The sequence below is a fragment of the Carcharodon carcharias genome, chromosome 22 (genome assembly GCF_017639515.1).
Source record: "Carcharodon carcharias isolate sCarCar2 chromosome 22, sCarCar2.pri, whole genome shotgun sequence".
Classification (NCBI taxonomy): domain Eukaryota; kingdom Metazoa; phylum Chordata; class Chondrichthyes; order Lamniformes; family Lamnidae; genus Carcharodon; species Carcharodon carcharias.
The window spans coordinates 33,789,809-33,814,445 of NC_054488.1; the positions used below are offsets into that span (position 1 = coordinate 33,789,809).

A 24,637-nucleotide genomic window follows, 5' to 3' on the forward strand; every position below is an offset into this window, starting at 1 on the left:
TTGTCTTTGCAGCTTCAGCATCTGTGTCATGACTAAGTCCAGAGGCTCCTCATCTGACTCAGACTCAGCAGATTTCTGGCCTCCAGCTGCCCTCCGAGTGCTGGGGAGCTGGGAAGTCCGTGCCACCGCCTGCTGTAGATCAGAAAAGTGCGATGTGCTCACCAGGTTGTGACCCTGAGGCTACTCTAGAACTAGGTCCCACCGAGGTTTATGTCTCTGCACTGGTGGAAGGTGTGGGTGAGTGCTGTGACGGGCCTTCAATTAGCATGTCATCAGATTCTTCTAGGTGCCTTCGGGCCTTGAGTCAAGTATCTGGGTGATGGACCCCCTTGGCTGCTTCCCAGATGTGCCAGTGAAAGCAAGACGGAATAATGAGTGCATGACAGAGGACTGTGGAACAGGGGAACTGACTCACAGCATGGTTGTCTGATGGATGTTGCACTGCTGGATCCTCACTTGGTTAAGCATTGCCGACCTCACCATCAGCACAGGGACAGTCCAGATCCTCGCCGGCCAGCTGGATGGCTGTTTTCAAAATCTGTGAGGACCTTGATGTCAGGCACTCCTCCACCAGTCTGGACTTCTTCCTTTTTCTCCCTTCTCACTGCCAGGCCAGATGTGAAGGATGCCTGGCATGTGTAGGTGGTGAGCGGTGCCGTGGATGGGATGAGGACATGATCTGCAGGGCAGATGAAGGTGTGTGTGAGAGAGTGAGTGGTGATGTCCCTTGAACTGACAGTGAGTTAGATCCATGTGGATGTGTGATGGGTTTGTGAGTGTGTGAGTTGAGAGTAATGAGAAGAGTGATTTACCCTGGCAGAACGGAGGAGATCATTCATCCTCTTTCGGCACTGGGTGGCTGTCCACTTTTGCAGGGTGTTGGTGCTGACCAGCGCTGCCACTGCCTCGCGTGCTGGATTGGTGACCTTGCTTGCTGGTCTTCATCCAGTGCGGGGGTAGAGGACTTCATGGCGGACACCCACAACATCTAATAGGCGCCTGAGGGAAGCATCACCAAATTTGGGGGCAGCACATTTCCTCTCTTTGGCAGCCATGACTTTCCAGCAGCTTCCGATGCCTTAGAGGGAGCTCAGTCTTTACAGGGTTACTGAAGACCAGAGGTGAAACCAGGGCCACCCCACCAGCGATCTGGCATGTTTCCCAGGAATGCATTATTAAAGAGGCAGGATGCGTCGGGAATGGAGTGATACAGCGTGAAAAGCCGCCACTGTGGCCAATGTGTAACATGTCCTTTTTCCCGCCTGCTACTGCACTTTGTGCAAATCTGGGATGGCTCTGCCCTCTCACGCACACACATTCTCTCACACATGCACTCTCACACTCGCACTCACTCACTCTCACGCATGCACGCACCCTCTCTCCTAAGCATCCTCTCTCCTGTGCATCCTCTCTTCTATGCATCCTCTCTCCTATGCAACCTCTCCCACATGCCTCTCACGCACCCTCTCTCACATGCACACACTCACTCTCAAGCAAACACACTCTCACACATTGCCTCCAACAATCTCTTTCATACGCCCTCACTCATTCAGTCTCTCACTCACATATACTCACACACTCACTCTCACACACACACTCACTCACATACACATTCACTCTCTCATATTCACTTACTCACTCTCTCACATTCACTCATTCTCACACACTCACTCTCTTGCACACTCACTTGCTCTCTCTCACACACACACACTTACTCTCTTGTATACTTACTCACTCTCACACACTCACTTACTTTCTCTCAAATACTCACACACTCTCTCACACATTCACCCTCTTAGACACTCACTCTCCCACACACTCACTCACTCTTTTTCACACTCACTCACTTTCTCACTCACTCACTCAGTTATGCTCTCTCACACACTTACTTACTCTCTCGTACACTCACTCACTCTCTCACACACTCATTCAGCCACACTCTCTCACATACTCACTCAGTTATTCTCTCTCACACACACTCACTCTCACACACTCACTCTCTCTCTCACCCTCACTTTCTCACATACTCACTCTCTTTCACACACTCACTCTCACACACTCACTCAGTTACTCTCTCACACACACTCACTCTCACACACACTCTCTCTCACACACTCACTCACTTGCTCAAGCCTTTGGATTAGTACCAACTCACATAATTATGAACAAGCATTGTTACCAGCAGAATGTAAATAATTTGTATTACATTTGTATTTATTGGATTCATTGCATTGTGGTTTTCAGCAAACATCTGAAAGAAATGTGCTGTGGTTTCTCCTATGTGGGCTGGACTGACACCTAAGCGGAAATTTAGACATATACCAGTACATTCCAAAAGTGTTGACAGTAGTAAATTGTGAACATTGGCAATGGCTACACAAAGAGTCCACCTTCTTCAGATTATTTTCTTTTTAATGGTTTCAGGAGAAGAGACGGGTAGGAAAAGACTTTTCTGTGAAATCTTTCAAATAGTTAATAATTGCATATGTCAATTCAAACCCTCATGTTTCTCTAGCACAAAGAAAATATTCAAGGTCCGTTTTACAAATTTATGAAACTAAAGTTATTTGACACATTTAATCTGTCTTTGAAAGTCTCCTCCAAATTTTTCTGACTCCACTTCTCACTTTAGCTTTAAATCTCTCCTTAAAACTTATCTCTTTAATTTAGCTTCTTGATCATGCCTCCTAATCTCTGCTCTTTGCCATGATATTGATTGTCCTTGTACCTCTGTGGCGTACTCTGGGAACATGTTTCTATGTTCGAAGGAATTTATATTTCTATATTCGATATAAAACTCCTGCAAGCGATTGTTTTATTATGCCGCAATGCGATTACTTTAATGCCAATTTGATTAAAGATAAACGTATGAAATAAAAATATTTTAGTGTTAAAATAATTGTAATTTACATACAAAAAGTAAAATATATAATCACATGTCCTTCCAGGACAGCATTGAATAAATGACAATGTGTGTGACTAGGAAGCTTCAATGCACCTGGCAGGGCTTTTTAGCTTATTAAATATGAAAACTTCATGCAGCATGTGTAAAACAACCAGCTTTCATTATCTAAATAATGATACACTCATTCTTCATTTCAAAACTGTAATGGATAATTAACAGAAATTATTTGCATCTCAACTGAAATGCTGCAACTGAAACTAAGCAGCGCTTTTAATAGTCAGACTCATTTGCCCTCAATCTTGTATTTGTTGATTAAAGGTGATCAATAAAGTTCATTCACATTTATTTTGTTTTCAAAATTTAGTTTTAAAAATGTTTTCCAAATTGGGTTGATCTCAGCTATGATGATTTTTGGAAAGTACAAATGAACATCATCTGTTTCCTCCTATAGATTTATTGATGCGTCTCTTCAAAATAATTGTGATTAGCTTCACAAATTTCTTTGACTCAATGAATATTTTCTTAAATCCTAATGTACTTGATATATCTATGACTAAATGCCTGGCCATCATTTTAGACACAATAATGGGGCTTATGGACCACATAGCTTTCAGAATTTGTCAGTAAATTGACGAATAAATCAACATCTGAATGCGTCAGAAAATTCAGGAAATATATGCATAACAACACAACAGTGTTGTCTGCAAAAAAATCGACACAATTTTTCAAACAAATGCTAAAACATACTTAAATCCTCACCTAATATCAGATTAGAATTTCAGTTCAAACACCAATTGTGGATTATACTAAAAATAATGTATAATTTGAAAAACTCTAAGGGCTTTTAGTGCAGCTGTGCCTTCTTGGTACTTCTCAAGATTTTGTCAACATGCAATCCTAAAGGTGAGGGAACCTGTATTTGGAACCAAAAATATTGTATTTCTCTCTCTTCAATAACTGAAGCTCCATGCAAGAGTGTTTTTGAAAATCAAAACCATCATGAGTTAGACAAATCCTATTTTTGTTCATGTGGAACAGAGCTCTTAAAATAACTAACAGCGTGTTACATTTAAAATCAGCCTCAGCACAAATTTTTATAATCTTTCCACATACTGCAATTTAGTGGAAAATTAAGAATATTTGTTGGCTGGCTTATTTTCAAATATGACAGCCGTAACTACTTGAGGGGCTGTGCAGGGGCTGGGAAGTAAATTGAGAAGGTAGTCATGACGAGGTTGTACTTGCGCAACTTCTTGTGGCTGCCAAGGATTTCATCACTGGTAACTGTGTGTGATTGAATGCCTGCCCTGCCTCTTTAGAATAAGGAGGTGAGGGTGATCAGACAACAAAAAAAAAATGGATTTTTCAAAGTAACTTTTGCAGGGAGGGTATCACTGACAATGTTGGCAATTATTGTCCATCTCTAAGTTCCCCAAGTCAGCCATTTTAAATGTGCAAATCATGTTCTGATGTTGTAATTGGGTCCCATTCTGCCTAGACACCTGAGCAGGGGATGAATAATGACTGACCCAACAGGCCAAATCTGTTGGCAGATACATTGTGGGCCAGAAAATGCCAGGCAAGTAAGCTTTTGAATGTTTGTATTTAATCCACATTCCATGTAAGGTCAGGAGAAGCAGGTTTGGTCTCCCATCCCCATTTTCCCAGTTGCCAGGAATCATTCCTGTGTGTCCCTGGCATAACCTCCTACTGCCCAAATCTCCACTCCCTTCCCATGCCACGTTAGAACTGAACTCTTCCATGCCCCTTGATAATAAGAAGAGGCCCACTGGCAGGCCTGCCAATGCACCAGGAATCTCTGTGTGCATGCCCTATTGTATGCTGTCCCATTGAAATCTCAACTGAGTCAGCTGCAGCAGAACTTGTCTGTGATATCATCCTCTGGAGAACTGGCACACATGATCCTTTCTGCCTAGCATGGCTCCAGACCACAGAGAATAGTGATAAATGGTTGTTTATCAGATTAGAGGAAGATTTGTAGCAGAGTTCCCCACAAGTTAATGTTGGGACCCTTGCTTTTTCTGATATATATTAATGACATAGACTGTGGCGCTCAGGGCATGATTTCAAAATTTGCAGATGATACGAAGATTGGAAACATTGTCATCTGTGTTGTGGATAGTCTTGTACTTCAAAAGGACATAGACATGTTGATGGATTGGGCAGACAAGTGGCAGATGAAGTTCAATACAGAGAAGTGTGAGGTGATTCATTTTAATAGGAAGAATATGGAGAGACAGTATAAAATAAAGGGAAAAACTCTGAAGAAGATGCAGAAAAAGAGGGACATTAGTGTATATGAACATACGTCATTGAAGATGGTAGAGCCTGTTGAGAGAGCAGTTAATAAAGCATATAGCACCTTAGGCTTTATTTACAGGGGCATTAAGTACAAGAGTAAAGAGGCCATGTTGGACTTGTATAAGACATTAGTTAGGCCTCATCTGGAGTACTGCATCCAGTTCTGGGCGCATTCTTGAGGAAGGATGTGAAGGTATTGGAGAGAGTACAGAGGAGACTCACAAGACTAACTCCAGGGATAAAGAACTGTAGCTATGAAGATAGATTTCAGAGGTTGGGACTGTTTTCATTGGAGAAAAGAAGGCTGAGAGGAGACTTGATAGCAGTATTCAAGATCCTAAGGGGTATGGTCAGGGTAAATAGTGAGAAATTGTTTCCACTCAAGAAAGCATCAAGAACTAGAGGGCACAGAATCAAAATAATTGGCAAAAGGAGTAAAAATGAAGCGAGGAAACATTTTTTCCCTCAGAGGGTGGTTGGAGTCTGGAATGAACTTCCTGAGAGGGTAGTGGAGGCAGGTTTGATTGAGGTATTCAAAAGGGAGTTAGATTGCTACCTGAGAAGTGTGACCAGGTAGAATGTTCTTTTAGACAGCCAGTGCAGACTCAATGGGCTGAATGGCCTCCTTCTGCACTGTAACGATACTATGATTCTGTGATTCACTTTATCACTGGTAACTTTCCACAAACTGATTCCATCTCATTCTCTAAGGTACATGCAATGCAAATCTCTGAGCGGGTGGCTGATGGTATCAGATCAAGTGATGGTGCTTCTTCAGCAGACGTCTGCTCTTGCCCGCAGCCTGCACTAATAACTAGGCAGCAGTTATATAGTATCTGAAAGTAAAAATGCAGAAAGGAAAAATTGGGTGAGGGTAGGGGGTGGGGTAAATGCAAAGTCAAGGTCACACCATTTATAGCTTGCACTTTGTACCAGATAGCAGGATAATGAAGTGGAATTTGAGAAAGTCATACGACAGGGACATACTATCATCCTGAATGTGCTCAGTGATGAGTGATGCGACGACCTGGTCGCTGCCAGTTCCATAATATATAGCACCATCTCCTCCAAAGGACTCAGGAGATGCAGGCATCTGTTCCTCACTGGTTATCTACTGCTCTCTCCTCTTATGTTGTGCAGGAGAGAGAAACTAATGTCAGTGAGTGTCTTGCAATGGGTTTAGGTAATGTACCTGTCATAGCTGAAAAGCTGGAGCTACAAACAAGCTGCAAGATATGGGTGTGGAGCTTGCAGCAATGGTAAATGTGTGAGAGTTTGGTGGAGCAATAAGTCCCAATTTCTCATTTTGAATGCATGAGAAGTTGGTAATGTGAAGGGTAGGAGATGTTACTGAAAGATACATTACTGACTTTGGCCACTTTTGAGATCAATGAAACTTTTCTGGCACTTCAGCCTGACTCCTGGAATTCAGTGTTCCTGGGTTCCTGATCCCATTCCCTTTGCACAGTTTATATGCAGTGCCTCTTGGCCCCCAACAGGAATTCTCTCCTTCTTTTGACGTCCTGGACTAAGGCCTCCAGAACTGGTTCAGCAATCTGGGAGCTCCTCTCTCTAGACTGTTGTTCATTGATGGTCTTCCTTCCTTCAAAGCTTTCACAAGTAGTTCCAGCAACCCCTGCAGCCAGAATGCATTTTCCCTTTAGGAGGAACAGGCTGCCTTTAATAGTTGCAGGCTAGCTGTAAGTTGTGCTGGCCACAGATGCACCTAGGCCCTTATTAATATGCAACTATGCAGCAATGCATTTTACTCTGATCTGCACACCACTATCATTGAGGTGAGCTGGCAACATGAAATTTGTGCTGCCTGCATTGCTTTGCCCAGACGTGGGGTACGTGGGCATCATGATCCCTCTGCCTGCTAACAGGCCTGATCAAAAATTTATCCCTTAGGCTCTCAGCTGTTGCAAGGGAGCCATATTTCTCCAGTAACATGAAATGTTAGAGATTACACATAATGATAGCTTCTTTCTACAACTCTATTCTTCTTTAATTAATGAAATATTGTTATTGTAAAAGCTGTTAACATTTTAAGAGAAATTCAAAATTCCTGTTATTTACTGAAAGAATTAAACCACAAGATTCCATGGTTTAAAAAAAACGATTGTACTATGCAAGATTCAAACAAAGCAAATGCTAATTAAACAATATATTAGATTGTCAATTATACTTAAAAAATGATAAACATGATCACTTATATTTTGAAACTGAAATCGCCAAAGGAACCTTTCCCTTTAGACTTCCCCAGGAACATCTTTGACTACCTATCAGGCTCTTGAGGGTTTCTTCATTTTCTGGGACCAAACCAAAGTGCTACAGCTCTCAGTAATTTACTTTGATGTTTCTGCTATCCTCCAGGGTATGAGCTTCTTTGGTGTCCTTACACGAGCCTCCAGATAAACAATCCTCCACTGCTCCTTAAGCAACTCACAATTGTGGACACTCCAGCTCAAGTGTAGACTTCACAACACTCTAGCTCAGAAATGCCCCTGATTTCTAATAGCCATTTTCTTTCTGGTATACAGCTGCTTTCAGTTCCAGGCAGCCTCTCTGTCCCCCTGTCTGTCTGTTCCAAGCTTAACCGCTTGTCTCTGTGAACCAAACACACAGAAAACCCCCACACAAAAGGACGGTTCCCTGCAAGCTATCTCCGTGGCAATGTGGCATAGCTGGGATGTTCCAAACAGAAATTTAAATTAATTTTATTTTACCTTCAAAGGCACTCCTTTGTTTCTGTGACCCAAATTAATAATTTATATCTCTAATGGAGTTAGCATCCCCTCTTCAGACTAGTTTGTCCTAACAAAGATCTCCTTTGTTTATAAGCTATATTTTTTTTAGCCTTTTTTCACCTGCGAACTATATAGATAACTTAAATCTTATACTGAGCTAAGTGGGGACCTCAAAGCTCTACCATAAGCCCAGAGATGCGCCATCCATTGTTTTAGTTTTCTCCATTCTAATTTGGACCTCATTAACTAAACACAAGTCACCCTTTGAATGGCCACTACTTGAAGTGTTTGGGCAATTCCTAAAGTTCAACATTTTAATGACCTATTCCTATGAATGTAATCTATCCAAAACTAAAAATACCTCTAAAATATTAATTTGAACCATGAAATTATATAATTATGACAATATTAACACAAAAGAAAAGTTTTGTTTGATAATTCATCCAGTTGGGTTTTCTGACTGCACTGACTCTGTTTTCAATTGTGTATCTTACAGATGGTCACATTTCCCAGTCTCCTTTTGTTAAACAAGCGAAAGAGGGAGAATCAATTTCAATTAACTGTGAATTTTCATTCGCAAAAGAGACCCTTGTGGGCACCTATATAAAAAAAAACCTCTCAAGTCCCATTGATCTGATTTACGTCCACAAAGATGGGAATACAACACTCGATAAATATTCCAATCGTCTTGGGTTTAAAGGAGATGCAGAAAACTTCACCATAACCCTCAATAATGTCCAGAAAAATGACACAGATATTTACTATTGTGTCTTTGGAATACGAGAGGGTGCAATAACAAATAAATATGGACAAGGAACAATGTTGTTCGTGTCAGGTATGTTTGAATTTTCAAATATTTGTCTGACATAATTTACTGAAGAAAAGCTACTACTTAACAACAATATTTACTTAGATAGAAATTGGATATGTGAGGACGTGCAACATTTGCTATTTTTCATTCACTTTCTATGTACAGGATATCCAAACAACTAGAAACTCCATCCATTCTGATCGTTTGCCCCTGAACAGCTCCATCAGTTTGCGGTATTCAATGTTTTATATAAACTTTCTTCCTGAGAAATCACTGAAATGGTGCTGGGAATGCAAGTTGCATACAGGATGATCAAGGCAGAGAGGAAGGGTTAGCAGTGGCTGCGTAAAGATAAAGGGGGTAGTGCAAGCTGTCTGAGGTGGAATCATGCAGATTGTCCGGCTGCCCTTTAAACCAGGACCTTTGGCCACATGAAGTGACCATGGGGCGGAGACTCCCTGCATGACCCATAATGAGATTCGCCATGCTCCTTGCAGATACATATTTAATTAACTGAACAGCACATGGCCAGCCATCCCGCTCCCCCTCACCACCCCCCCTGCACCCACCCACCTCACCACCCGCCCCCTGTGGAAATCACTCTCACGTCTGCCCCCACCACCAAACTTAGACTCCAGAATGGAAGATTCTGGGCTGTATCTTAAGGATCTTATTAAAGATCCCTTGAATCTTATTAAAATGACAACCTTTCCAGGTCACACTATAAATCCCAAAATGCTGCTGGCATCTCCTTGTTATTGATTAGATCCTAATGAAATTATACAAGATTGAATAAATTGGACACTACATGTTAGGGAAACTGGGCAATGCAGTGAATTAAAATGATAGCCTATGCAAATCTAACCCTGCTGAGGGTACTTCCTTTGAGTTTATTCCACATTGTTGCAGCTTATTGTCAGGGTACTCGATACCAACACTTACCCTGACAGTTGAAATTGAAAAAAAAAAATCCTCTTGTTTCTTATGAACTTTGGAGGTCTGCACAAATCCCCCCTCTCAGCGAGATGCAAAAGATCCCTTGGCATCAGTAGAAGAAGAGCAGGGGAGTTTTCATGGATTCCTGGCCAATATTTACCCCTGAACCAGCATCAGGAAAGGAAACCCACAAATGATCTAACTGCGTATTTTATTGTTCTATGTGGAACTTTACTCTATGCAAATTAGCTGCCACATTTCTCTACATTACTATCATCACAATAGTTCAAAAGCAGTTCATTGACTGTAAAGTGCTTTGGCACATACATGATAGGCACTATGAGTTCTTGTTTGTTTCCTTTATTGTTCCTGCACCTCCCAATGCCCTATCAATTTCCGTTCTGTGATTCTGTGCTAAATAACCAATTTGTCTTCTTAGTTTTTTTTAAACCAACTTTGATTTTCTGTTCCACCGCTCCTGCTGATAATCTGTTCTAAAATTTTAATCACCCTCTTAGTGGAAAAAGTTGCTTAAATTTCCTAATTTCTTTTGCAACTTGAACTTTAAATTGTATCTCTCAGTTTTTGAATCTTATGCCTGACAGAAGAATTCCTGAATCTAAGACTTCTTCAAATTTTTAATGGATAATTTATCAACTCTCCTCCTCATCCTCTTTCCCAATGAAGAGAAAAGTTCTAGGGTAGCCCACCTTTCCTTTCAGCCTCAAAATTCAGGAGTCAGACTTGTTATCATCCTCAAAAGATGTGAGACCAAAACTTAACATGTTACCCAGATGTGAGTGCAAGATCACACACTATTTTAACATTTCCTTAATCACAAACCGCAACCTCAGCTATATGGCCTGAACTTTGTGTTCCTTGCCCTACCTGAACGTACATAAAATTGTGTGAAATGAAGTCAGCCGTGTGCCCCGATGTAATTGAGCATGTGTGCAATATTGAGATCGGCGGGCGTGAGCAGGAGTTGGAGCTGCCTGCCCGTTTTGCCTGTGCTACGAGCCCGACCAAATCCCTGCATAATTAAAAATAGCTTTATAAAAAGAGAACAACCGCACTTCATTTGCAGCCCCCAGCACACCCTCCCTCATTTTGCCCCGCACTGCAGCCATGATCCCTAGCTGTGCCACCTCAGCAGGGCGATCCAGAGCTGCTGCAATAGCATGTAGACCAGAGGCACTCTTGATGGCATGGGTGTCTGCCACATTTGAGCATTCTGCTCACTGGAGTTTAGTAGGTTATGGGTTCAAGTCCCAATTCAGAGAGTTGAGTACATGGGCTTATGGTCCCAGCACAGTCCTGAGAGTGTGCTGCACGGTCTGTGGTGCCAGTGTTCAGGTGAGATGTTAATCTGAGACCACATCTACCCTCTTAGATGGATGTAAAAGATAAAACTTTGGTGTCTATGGGAGCTTGCTCTGTGCAAATTGGCTGGTCGGCACATTCTCCATATGATAGCAGTGACCACATTTCAAAAGTGACAAGGCACCTTGGGACATCCTGAAGTCATGAAAGTTGCTGGGGAAATGATTATTTGTTATTTTTCCATTCTTCACTGATGTGAACCCCTTTCACAACTCTTTCCTCCCTCCTCCCACCCACAGTTCTTCACTGCTGCCACAAAGTTTAGTCGGGTCAGTGGCAAACGCTGGGCAGGACCTGTAGATTTTCAAAGCCTATTTCAGAGCAGGTATATACAAATACACTGAGCCAGTGAAGGTTTTAGTCAGGATCAGTCCATAGCCAAAAAGCCGCAGTATTAGCGCCAAGTTTGTTTCTGTGCTGTAGGACCTATCTGTCTTTCCACTGAAAGTTTAACTGCAGTTAACAAAGTCCCACCCCTGCCCGTACTGTCAGGCCAACTGAAAGATACATTTCACGCTGGGCAAGCCTTAATTGGCTACCCAGTTGAGAACGCGATTCTACATCCACAGGAACGGATTCTACATCCACTTCTGGGCCTGCCAACTTTGTGCGCACACCAAGCATGAAATTCAGGCTGATATCTTAATGTTTGATTTGATTTGTTGACTGTCTGGAAGCAGTGCCTAATGACTTTAACAATTTACTTGACAAGATCTCAAAATCTCTTTCCTGTTATTTTACTTAGAGCACACCACCATTCGGAATCTTATTTCTTCTGCCTCATCTCATAACTATACATGTTGTCATGTTGAATTTCATCTGGCACATTATTATCCATTGACCTAACCTGCTCAGATTTTGTTCAATTGTTGCCTGCTGGCCAGCATCTTTGGCACAGCCCCAAATTGATGTCATGCACAAGCACTGATATCTTATAAATGGTTTATCATATTTAAAACACAGCAACCCCAATGCCAACCCCTGTGGGACTTTACAAATGACCAACTTTATCACCTTTCCATCTTTTGCTGTTTACTTCTAAGCCAAGAATAAAGTCAGCCTAGTATGGGCACATATCTTATCAATCAGTTGATTCTCTACAACAGTTCCAGAAATTCAGATAGATTAAAAAATGCAACCATTATTCATAGAAACATAGAAACTAGGAGCAGGAGTAGGCCATTTGGCCCTTCGAGCATGTTCCACCATTCATTATGATTATGGCTGATCATCCAACTCAATAGCCTGCTCCCACTTTCTTCCCATATCCTTTGATCCCTTTCGCCCCAAGAGCTTTATCTAACTCCTTCTTGAAAACATACAATGTTTTGGTCTCAACTACTTTCTGCGGTAATGAATTCCACAGGCTCACCACTCTCTGGGTGAAGAAATTTCTCCTCATCTCAGTCCTACCCCATATCCTCAGACTGTGACCCCTGGTTCTGGACTCCCCCACCATTGGGAACATCCGTCCTGCATCTACCCTGTCCAGTCCTGTTAAAATTTTATAGACTTCTATGAGATCCCCCCCTCATTCTTCTGAACTCCAGTGAATATAACCCTAATCGACTCAATCTCTCCTCATATGTCAGTCCCGCCATCCCAGGAATCAGTCGGGTAAACCTTTGCTGCACTCCCTCTATAGCAAGTACATCCTTCCTCAGATAAGGAGACCAAAACTGCATACAATATTCCAGGTATGGTCTCACCAAGGCCCTATACAATTGCAGCAAGACATCCCTGTTCCTGTACTCGAATCCTCTGGCTATGAAGGCCAACATAACAGTTGCCTTCTTTACAGCCTACTGCACCTGCATACTTACCTTCAGTGACTGGTGTACAAGGACACCCAGGTCTCGTTGCACATTCCTCTCTCTCAATTTATAGCCTTTCAGATAATTCACCAGATAAAACTTTCTCAAATTATTCCAGAGAATTGGTCAGCAGTGATCTGTCTCTTTTAGGCCTATGCTGATTCTCTTTGACAAAATTATACTTCCAGATGATCCCTTATGCTGTCCCTCATCAACATCTCCAATATTTGCTTCACAATAAGGATATGGCCCAAGGATCAGTCATTTTTAGGATTTTACTCTGAACATTTTTCTGTAGAATAAAGTCACTTTTTGTATGTTTTGGTGCATTGGGACATTGCCCAATGCCAATGAACATTGAAAAATATCAATGAGAGGTTTGGAAATTCCCTCTATTAGCATTCATGGATGGAACATATCCAAGCATTGTTGAATTTTGCCTTTTAAACCTATGTAGAATATCTTCCCTTGTAAAACTGTGTCAGTCTTTCTCCTTTATACGCTGCTTCAAACCTGGGCTTAGCTGTCTTTAAAAATAATCACAAAACAGTGATGTAGTTATTAAACAAAACAGGTTTGCAAGTTTTTCTGTGACAATTCTATAAATGTGTATCAAATATCCAGCCCTACAACGTTAAGTGGATTTGGTTGGTGCAAAAGCATCAATTCAATCATTGACATCCCATCTTGTTTGAAGACCATGGGTGGAATCATCCCAGGATTTCACTAAGTGCGGTAATGGGCGTGAAAAATAAAGTTTTACCTGCTGGCCACAAGGGTGGGTTTTCGTGTCATATCTACCACACTGTTACCTCACCATATCCTCACTCCGGGTGCCACATCTAAACTGCAGCCGTGTACACAGTCCTCAATGCTTGCAGCACAGGACTGCTCCAGTGAAGACATGGCCCTGAAAGCTAAGAACAGTGCAGTGACCTGTCACTGCTGTTTGAAGGCCTGCCATGATGTCCTCTATTCCCGCTCTGGCCACAGGAAGTCCAGCAATCTCACCACTCTGGATTGAGAAGGGGTGGCAGTGGTGGTCAGTGGCAACGCTGTGCAGAAGACATTGGCCAACCAGTGCAGAAACGGGATGAATGATCTCATCCCTGCAGCTAGAGTAACCATCTCATCGCTCTAAACTCACACACTCACAAATCCGTCACACATTCACTGGCATCTCGCTCACAGGCAGCTCAAGGGACATCACCACTCACTCTTTCACACCCCCTCACATCTTGATCTGGCCTGATCTCCTCTGGAGACTGCCTCCTCAGCCCTCATCACCCTTAGGCCACTTGCACAGATCAACATGTGGCCCCACACAAACCCTGGGATACTCCTCTTCCCTAGTACAGCCCTCGTCCTGCAGACTCTTCCCTAGCCTGAGGCCACTTCTCCCCTTCCACAAGCATCTGTAGCCCTGAAGCCGTTGAAAAGCCTTATGGCTGGTCTGGTAGGCGGAGATCTGCCCATGAGTTCCCCTGAAAGTGATGTGGTGCTGCCTGTGAAGCCTGGTGCTGATAACCGCAAGTGCTGCTCAAAGCAAGGTAGGCAAACAAATCTCGAAGTCCCAGCTCGTCAGGTACACATCACTTACGTAGAGTTGTGAAACACGTTGGTGTACAATTATGCAAATGGGCCTGGATGATCCAGCACGGGGAGGATCATTCCGGTGATCAGGACTTATAATGAGATGCTGAACTACTGAAATTAGGTTCCTGATACGCGGCAGTGGGACCACATCCTGCTATTGAAAGGTGGAGCGGACGATCGCAAACTGGTTTCACAACGGCATAAAACTGAATTTTGGCCTTCTCGTCATATTGTCCACTCATGCCCATCATGACACCCGCTGCCAAAGGGACCAGACGATTCCGCCCCATGAACTCATAAGTGCACATGAGTTAAAAACAGAATGCAATGTGGCGTAAGAATAAAGCCAAATGTACCACCCTGTATCAGCCTAGGCACAGGAAATGACAAATTCATAACCAGCCCAGTTGACCCTGCAAAATCCTCTTCATTAACTACTGTGGACTTATGCAAAAAAATTGGAGAGCTAACACAGGCTAATCAAGTAATAGTCTGACATAGGCATTCACTGAATCATGATGACAGTCAATGTCCAAGGCGCCTCCATTATTACCCCAGGTAACATCCACAGGCACAAAAAAATGTGATGGCACAGGGGTATACAGTCAGGAGGGAGTGGCCCTGTGAGTACTCAATAATGATCCCTTATCCCAGGAAGTTCCATGGTGTCAGGCCAAATATGGGCAACGAAACGTCCCGTTGATTACCAGCTATCACCTCCGACCCCGCACCCCTCTCCCTCAGGCCATGAATATCTATAGAAACTCTTACTACACATCTTTATATTACTAACTAGCCTTCTCTCATACTCTAATTTTTCCCTCCTTAGTGATCTTTTTGTCATTCTTTGCTGTTCTTTATATTCTTTCCAATCTTCTGACCTGCCACCCATCTTTACTTTAAGTTTGATACTTTCTTTAACTTTTTTAGTTAACCATGGATGGTGAGCCCTCCCCTTGGGATTTTTCTTTCTCATTGGAATGTATCTATTCTGTGTATCCATTAATATCCCTTTAAATGTCTGCCACTGAACATCTATTGACCTATCCCTTAGCCTCATTTGCCAGTTCACTTTAGTTAGCTTTACTTTCATGGCCATATAATTGCCCTTATTTAAGTTTAAAATACTAGTCTTGGATGCACTCATTTCAGTCTCAAAATGAATATAAAATTCAATAATTATGATCGCTGCTACCTAAGGTTGCCTTCACTAGAATGTTATCAATTAATCCTATCTTATTGCTCAATATCAGGTCTAGTATAGCTTGCTGTCTGGTTGGCTCGAGAACATGCTGTTCTAAGAAACTAGGTGCATTCCAGACTAGAACTAGAAGAAACCAGAAGCATTCTATAACTCCTTATCTACGCTACCTTTGCCCATCTGATTTTTCCAGTCTATATGTAGATTAAAATTCCCCATGATTATTGCTGTACCTTTCTGGCAAGCTCCCATTATCTCTTCTTTTATACTCTGTCTTACTGTGTAATTACAATTAGACGGCCTGTACGCCACAAGTGACTTCTTGCCTTTATTATTCCTCATCTCAACCCAAACCACTTTTACATCCTGGTTTCCTGAACTCAGATCATCCCTCTCTAATGTGCTAATGCCCTCATTAGTCAACAGAGCCACCCCTCCACCTTTTCTTAACTTCCTGTCCTTCCTAAATGCCACGTGCCCTTCAATATTCAAGTCCCAATCTATGTCATACCACAGCAATGTCTCTGTAATGGCTATCAGATCATATTTATTCATTTATATTTGCACTATCAGTTCATCTGTTTTGTTTTGTTTTGTTTTGAATGCTATGTGCTTTTAGATACAGAGCCTTTGGTGTTGTCCTTTTGTGTTTTAGTAGTGTGTAGCATTATCTGTTGATCTGTCTCTTCCCACCACAGTCTGTTTATTATTTCCCATATTAATACCTTTCTCTCTTGCCTTGTCTGTACTCTTTGGTTTATCACATCTTCCCAAATTTGACCCCTCGCCCCCATTATTCAGTTTAAAACTTCCTCTACTGCCCTAGTTAGGCGGCTTGCAAGCACACTAGCCCCAGCACGGTTCAGGTGTAGACCGTCCCAATGGTACAGATCCAACTTTCCCTAATACTGGTGCCAGTGCCCCACAAACTAGAACCCACTTCTCCAACATCAGTCTATGAGCCACGCATTCATTCCTATAATCTTATTTGTCCTATGCTAATTTGCATGTGGCTCAGGTAATAATCCAGTAATTATTACCTTTGAGGTCCTGCTTCTTAATTTGGTGCCTAGCTCATCATACTGACTATGCAGAGCCTCATTCCTCATCCTGCCTATGTTGCTGGTACCTACAAGGACCACAACCACTGGATCCTCCCTCTCCCACTGCAAGTTCCTCTCTAGCTCTAAGCAGATGTCCTGAACCCTGGCACCGGACAGGCAACAAAGCCACCTGGACTCTCATTCCTTGCTACAGAGAACAGTGTCAATCCCCCTTACTATACTGTCTATGCACCACTATGTTCTTTTTTGCTCCCCCTACTTGGATGGCTTACATACATATGCACAAGGAGCAGGAGGAGGCCATTCAGCCCCTCAAGCCTGCTCCATCATTTAATAAGATCATGGCTGATCTGATAGTAACCTCAAATCTGCATCACACCTACCCCCGATAACCTATCACCCCCTTGCTTACCAAGAATCCATGCACCTCTGCCTTAAAAATGTTTAAAAACTCTGCTTCCACCATCTCTTCAGGAAGAGAGTTCCAAAGACTCATGACTCTCTCAGAGAAGAAAATTCAGCTCATTTCTGTTTTAAATGGGTGACCCCTTATTTGTAAACAGTGACCCCTAGTTCTAGATTCTCCCACAAGAGGAAACACCCTCTCCACGTCCACCCTGTGAAGACCCCTCAGGATCTATATGTTTCAATCAAGTCACCTCTTACTCTTCTAAACTCATGTACCACATGCCATGGTCAGTTTGCTCATCCACTCTGCAGCCCCCACTCTCATCCAAACAAGCTGAGAGAACCTCAAACCTGTTGGACAATTGCAGAGGCTCACACTCCTGCACTCCTGATTCTGGGTCCCCTTACCTGCCTCACTTGCAGTCACACCCTCTTGTCCCTTGCCACTGACCAAATCAGAAGACCCTATCCTAAGTGGCGTGACTGCCTCCTGGGTATAAAGCATCCAGGCAACGGTCCCCCTCCCTGATGTGTCGCAGAGTCTGCAGCTCAGCCTCCAGCTCAATGACTTTTTAATGAGGCATGCTTTTGATTGCTTGATTGTGCTGCATGGGCATATTTTGCAGCATTTTTCTCGTTTCTTTTCTCCTGTGGAGGTCTGCAGCTCCCTGGGGCAACTGTCTGCCTTCAGGGAGCTCACAAGAAGCATTCACCCGCACCCTCAGTTAGGTCAGCGCTTGCCCTCTTCCCGCCCCCCACCCTGGCACCGCTGAGCATTTCGCAGCGCACATTAATTGGCCAACCAGTGTGAAATCATGATTGGGGGGGGTCGATCATGGCTGGAGGCCCATTTCCCATCTGCTTCCAGGCCCGGCCGACAAACAAGAGTTCAGGCCCAAGTCTTCACTCAGTTAGTCAGCTGCGCTTTGTTTGTCCTCCATTTACCACCAGTGTACAATGCCAGTAGCGTGTAAGATCAACAAGCAAATCACCAAGCCTCCTTTGACAGCATTATCCAAACCCACTGCCTCTATTTAAGTTCCCCTCCAAGCCACTCACTATCCTGACTTGGAATTATGTCGCCGTTTCTTCTGGGTCAAAAACCTGGAATTCCCTTCCGAACAGCACTGTAGGTGTACCTACCCCATATGAATTGCAGGAGTTCAAGAAGTTGGCTCACCATCACGTTTAGGGTGAATAGGGATGGGCAACAAATGCTGACCTAGCCAGAACACCCACATCACATGAAGAAATAATAACAAGATATGATGTGTTCTAATCACATATTTCTGTCTTCTGTATTGCACTTTTATTTTCTGTAAAGAATACAGGAGAATTATAGAAAATGAAAATAATTTTATGACAATATAGAGATATAAAATGTGGAATTCGTTTGTCAAAACAATGATATATTTTATATCTTTTCAGAGTCCAAAAAGGGACACTGTGCAGACAGTTGTGTAAGAGCAAGGGACTGCAGAGAAGTTCCATATAAAGATCCAGTAATGATTGGTGTGATTGTTGCTGCACTAGTTTCCATCATTTGTGCATTAGTTCTGCTATTCTGCCGTGTAAGTTCCTAATTTCTTTATAACAAATATTTCTTATACTTCATAGATATTAAATAATAAAAGTAAAACAAATGAAATTAAATTAAATTCAAATAATTACAATTATCTAAATAATTATCCAGAATGTCAAGTTGGTAAAAGCAGACATGGTATGAAATTTACCATCTACTTGAAAATGGATATCAGTCAATGTTTTACAATCTACTTTACTTTATCCCTGCCTGAGACATGTACACTCGAGGAGCCTGAAACATACGCATCAAAAAAGATTCTGGGTTGCCCCAATCTATGGTTGTCCTCGAACCTCCTTCCTCTTGAAACTAGAGATTTGTGATTGAAAAAAGAACCCAAGCCAATCTCTCCTTTTTCATATTTCTCTGAAAAATGAGATTGATATAAAAAGAAATTTGGATTCACCAATCTTAGATAAGAATCTAAATGATTATATCAAGGCCTTGATTATTCGAGCTGGGCAACAAATGCTGGCCTTGCCATGAGCTAACATCTCATGAAAGAATAAAAGAAACCTGTGGGGTGTAATTCTGTGCATGATGATATGTTCTGTTGAATCCCAGGACCGCATGTACTGTTAAACATCGGTACTACATGTACTGCTGAATCCAGAGTCAGACTCACTGCTGAACTCCAATGCTGAAGGTCAAAGACTCCAGGGACATCCAATGAGGAATGAGCATTTGGTAGTTTGGGAACATAAGTGCAGCAATTCCCCTCCCCTCAGAAGCTTACTGGTTAGTCCATGCAGGGAAAGAGGTGAGAGTGTCCTCAATGACAATGCATGTCCTGCCTTCTGCAGCTCCCTGTGTCATTTATTTTCCATACAGCTGTCTAATTCTGTGTTTCTCAAACATTTCTGTCTTGGGGACACCCTCCAAATATGGACAGATTTCTGGGAGCTCCCTGTAACTACAGAAAAGCAGTGCGAGGTGTCCAATGGTAAAGAATGCAGAGGCTGTCTTTTATTATAGAAAGTAGAATACACTAGCAGTTATAGTAATATAGACAGATAATGCCTAATGAACATTTCCAGGATCCTCCAAGCTTCCTTATAGTTCCATAGGATCCAGGATTTTCAAATTGAAAATCTAAATAATAATTCAGAGGAACTTTTTTTAAAATGTGCTTTATTTTTTAGATAAAGAAAACCTGCAATCGCAGAAAGCCAAGACGAGGGAGAGCTCCGAACTCAGTGTATGAAGATATGAACCTGGTCCGAACTCAAAGTATGGGACGCTAGTTTTCAGATAAATTATGTTAATTTCACTGTAATTCATATTAGTTTGGAGCATAGGCAGTTTTGTGTTTTTTCTATTAGACAAAGTGTATCTATGCATTCATAAAATTCTTAGTTTTTCACAACTCTTTTTGCAATGTAATTGTTTGTTAAAGTAAAAACAAGTTTTATCTTTATTGAACAGTGGAGCATGCTTAGTAGAAGTTGTTACTTGTATATGTATTACAGGTATATTATGATGCAACAATACATCATTGTATGGGGCGGCTGGGGGCAGAAATATGATTACTAAAATATCTCATCTCATTCAAAAATTCCTTTTCTCTCTCCTCTTCTCTGCTCTCACTGTCTTTAAGTGTCTCTGTGCTGTTCTACAGGCAAGAGAAAACCCACATATTCCTGCTGTCAGGCATCTACCAATACCACAGTTGTAGTTAGAGAGTTACAAAAGGATATTCATACACATAGGGAACATCTGATCTTTAATCAATGCCTCTTGTTAATAGACAAGGATCTTTAATCAATTTCTGGTAGAACAATGGATGTAAATCTATATCCAATTATGTTACATCACCTTTCGAGTGATATGTATGAGCCTTATACCTTAAATGGTAGACATCTTGCTCTGTTCCCAGATATTAGCTTTTTTGTTAGTATGCAGAGAAGCATAACTTAGTTTATAGTATAAATATCAAATATCTAAAGGGTTTTTACTGACACTTTCATGAGTCAGAAAGTGTCAGAGCTAACAACTTTAAACAAAAACTTCCAAGTTTGCTTCCTTTAGTGCCCATATATCCTGATTATTGCAGTGGCATTTATTAGGATATGGTTTCCTGGGCTCAAGTAATCCTGTTATAATTCAACACACTGAATCTTCAAGTGTGAAACTAGATAGTGCCAGCCTACTGTTTGATTTTTGGAGGCTGAGAAGGTTTCTTATATGATGTAAAATGGTTACAGGGCACACACTGGGGAAATCTCTGGAAGACGCAATGCAGCTAAGAATAAAGATGTCCTGATGTGGCAGCTAAAGCTCTAATATTCCGGCAGAAGCTCACTGCATTGCATTGGGATAGAAGCAAGATTTACAGAAATGCTTTTCTTCCTTCCTTTCCCAAGGTCAACTGTAGACTTGGCATTGATGTCCATGCTGTGAACAGCTAATCAGCATACATTCAAAACTGACATCTTTTGGCGTTTGTGTATCACATCCACATAGTGGAATTGTGTATTTTTATATGGTTCTTCATGCCCATGACTATTGTTGCAGACACCATAAGGCAAGACAAAATTACCCACAGTTTGTCTGCCAGTATTTAGTTGCATGTTTGTGCCTATTTTGTTGATGGTGGTTACCCTAAGTGATATGCATCCTAAATCTCAGCACGCCCTCCAAACTAAAGTTCATGATTCTGGTCACCAGATATTGGCCCAAATTCTATTAGCAAGCTCACTAAAACCTTTTCAGATGAAATGTTTCGGGCGTCTTCCATGTTTTCTGAAATGAACTCATGAACATTTTTCATCTTGGTTACTGGATTAATTCTTGTTCACGTAAATCAATTGTGGAATTTAAATTTGAGTGTGTCAGACCTTTTTGTGACTCTGGTAATGGAAACCATAATTAAATAAACTGCAGCTTACGCAAAAGTTCTCATTTTAAAACAGAAATTGTTGCACAACTTAAACTTCAAAAATGATTTCAAACTTAACACCAGAAGAATGTTTATATTAATTATAACTTCATTGCTCTGATCGTTCTCATCTCCAATTTGTCCCTCTTCCTTTTGTTCCTGCTACGTTATTGCTCCTTTGAACTTATTTTTCCCCCAGTATCCAGATGTTACAGCCAGCATCCTTGTTGAACTCCCTACACCCTCCCTCATATTGACATAAGATTTATTGCAGCATCTTCTCTCATTCCTTTTCCACAATATCAATATTGTAGCATTTCTTGACTCTCTTATTTTCTTTCTCTCCTTCTACAACCTAATGCCTCCTTAAAACCTGAGCTTGATATCTCCTTATATTGCTTCTTAGGATCTTTTAAACCTTGCTGATTCCTTGCACAAGTGTCCTTCATGCTTTACTAAGTTTCTCCATTTAACTAAAAAGGTTAAGGGCGGAAGCATCCCAGATTTGCATTAAGTGCAGTAGCAGGCAGGTAAAATGTTGTTTTACCCATCGACTGTGATGGTGGGTTTTCACGCCGTATCATCCTAAGCTCGCCACATTGCTTATGCATTCCTGGGAAACACACTGTTTCCATGGTGACTAGGCTGTTATTTGGCCGCTATGCCATCACCTCGCCGCTTCATCACGCCGGGCGTCATATTTAAAGTCCAGCTGCGCTCAGTGCTTCCAGCCCGTGACTGCAGCAAAGAAGACATGGCCCTGAAAGGCAAGAAGACTGCAGCCCTTGAGTGCCTTTAGACACCGTAGAAGCCCGCTGTGATGTCCTCTACCCCCCTCTCTGGCCGTAGGAGGAGCAGCTACATTACCACTCTGGCTTGGTAGGCGATGGCAGTGGTGATCAGTGCCAATGCTACACAGAAGAGGTTGGCCATCCAATGCAGGTAGAGGGTGAATGATCCCATCTGTGCAGCCAGGGTATGACAATCATCTCATCACTCTAAACTCACACACTCAAGCCCATCACACATTCACTCGCATCACACTCACTGCGAACTCAAGGGACATCACCACCCATTCTCACACATACCCTCACATCTGTATCTAGTCTCATCTCCTCTGGAGACTGCCTCCTCAGCCCTCAACGTCTTGAGACCACTTGCACAGATCAATATGTGCCCCCGCACACACCAGGGATACCCCTCTTCCCCAGTACAACTCTCGTCCTGCAGCCTCTTCTCTTGCCTGAGGCCACTTCTCTCCCTTCCCCAAGCAAAGTCTTGTGCTGCAGCTTTTGAAAAGCCACCTACATATGGCTGATCTGGTAGGTAGAGACCTGCTGTGAGCCCTCCTAAAAGTGATGTGGTGCTTTGTCTGAAGCCTGGTGCTGATGACTGTGAGTATTGATAAGGTAGGCAAACAAACCTTGAAGTCCCGAGCAAAGTACAGCCCGCCAGATGCATGTCTCTTGTGTGCTGTTGTGAAACACGTTGGCGGGGAGGGATGAGTCCGGCGGTCTGGCCTTATAATGACATGCTGATGTACTAAAATGAGGTTCCTGACATCCGATGACGGAGAAACGGCCCACCATCAGTGGGCTGAGCGGACGATCGTAAACTGGCTTCAGACCATCATGAAACTGATCGCACCATATTGTCCGCTCAAGCCACAACACACCTGACAGAGTGCCGGAAGGCACAGGAAGTCCCAGCCTAAATCTCAGTGTCAGCATGATATTAAAACAAAACTCTGTGGCACTGCAGGCAAACTGATCAACAAATGCCTTCTCACAGTTTTGCAGCATTTTACAAGCCTGTTAGCACAATCTTTTGTTCTTAATACTGATAATGAAACAATTATGATACAAAGTTATGATCACCTTGATGGAAACTTAGTCATCTTCTGTTATATATGAAAGAATTGTGTGGTATGCTACTGAAAAACAAGTTCAGGAAATGTGGACGTCAGTGACATCTCAGTGTTATGTTTTAAGTAACCACTAAATGTCAGCTGTACCACAATGCCTCTTTGAGTGTTTTTTTAAATTTGAATTATAATTTCTTTTTACATCACATACGATGTTTTGAATATGCTACTAATGTCAGTAACTGTACATTTATGTGAACATTTGTATGTGCTTTATCTCTTCATATGCAGCACGTTTTATGTTTTAACATTAGTGTTCTAAATTATGTTCAGTCTAATGTATTAGATTTAGAAGAAATAATGAAATTTGAAATATTGTGATTTTAAAAATATATGATTTTTGTTAAATGCTTTACTTTTAAAAGATTTTCTCCACCATCAATTCCACACACTATAACAAACATGGAAACTAGTATCTCTTTCTGGATCGGTGCCACTGCAGGACCAGTCCCCAGAAGGAGTGCGAGTCTGATCTGGTTTGCCTCTTTCACTTCTAATTTTTCTCCCATTGTATGGGAAAGCACTTTTCAGTCACTTTGTGCCTCTCCTGGACAGTTCAACTAAGACTGAGCACCCACCTTTTGAATGGAAATAGCAAACTTGCACCCTCTCAGTCATGAGCAGACCAAGCTGGCACATCAGTGCACTATGACATTCCTGATGCCTTCACACTACACACAGTGAACTTAGATCAAACCAACCTAGAATTTGCTAAGGATTTGGAAGTTGTTTATGTTACTGTAATCTTCAATTCATGAGCAAAACTTCTTGCTTTACATGATAAATAACGGTGATGATAAAAACATCAGCTATCATCATGGATAATCCTTGTTCCAATATAAGGAGCAATTGGTAGTGTGCATAGATACAGAATTTGCCCTTTTTATATTTGTTATTTTTCTCATTCAGAGACTACCAAAGTAGCTAGTAAAAATAGAAAATTCAGTGTTTTGTGGTAATCCTTTCTTGCAGAGATGATATTCAAGTTTTAGCATCAAAATGGTAATCATGAGCTCTCATTAGCTCTGAGCCAGTTGTGGTTTCCGTTTTCTGTGAAATGTTA

General features: G+C 42.0%; 1 gene segment (V, D, J or C); it reads left to right on the forward strand.

Annotated features, from left to right (window-relative positions):
- Positions 1–2,333: 2,333 nt before the first annotated feature.
- LOC121293588 lies at positions 2,334–21,666 on the forward strand. The segment is given in 3 exon segments: positions 2,334–2,436; positions 8,474–8,812; positions 19,915–21,666. Coding segments are annotated over 3 exon segments (468 nt in total).
- The last annotated feature ends 2,971 nt before the right edge of the window (positions 21,667–24,637 follow it).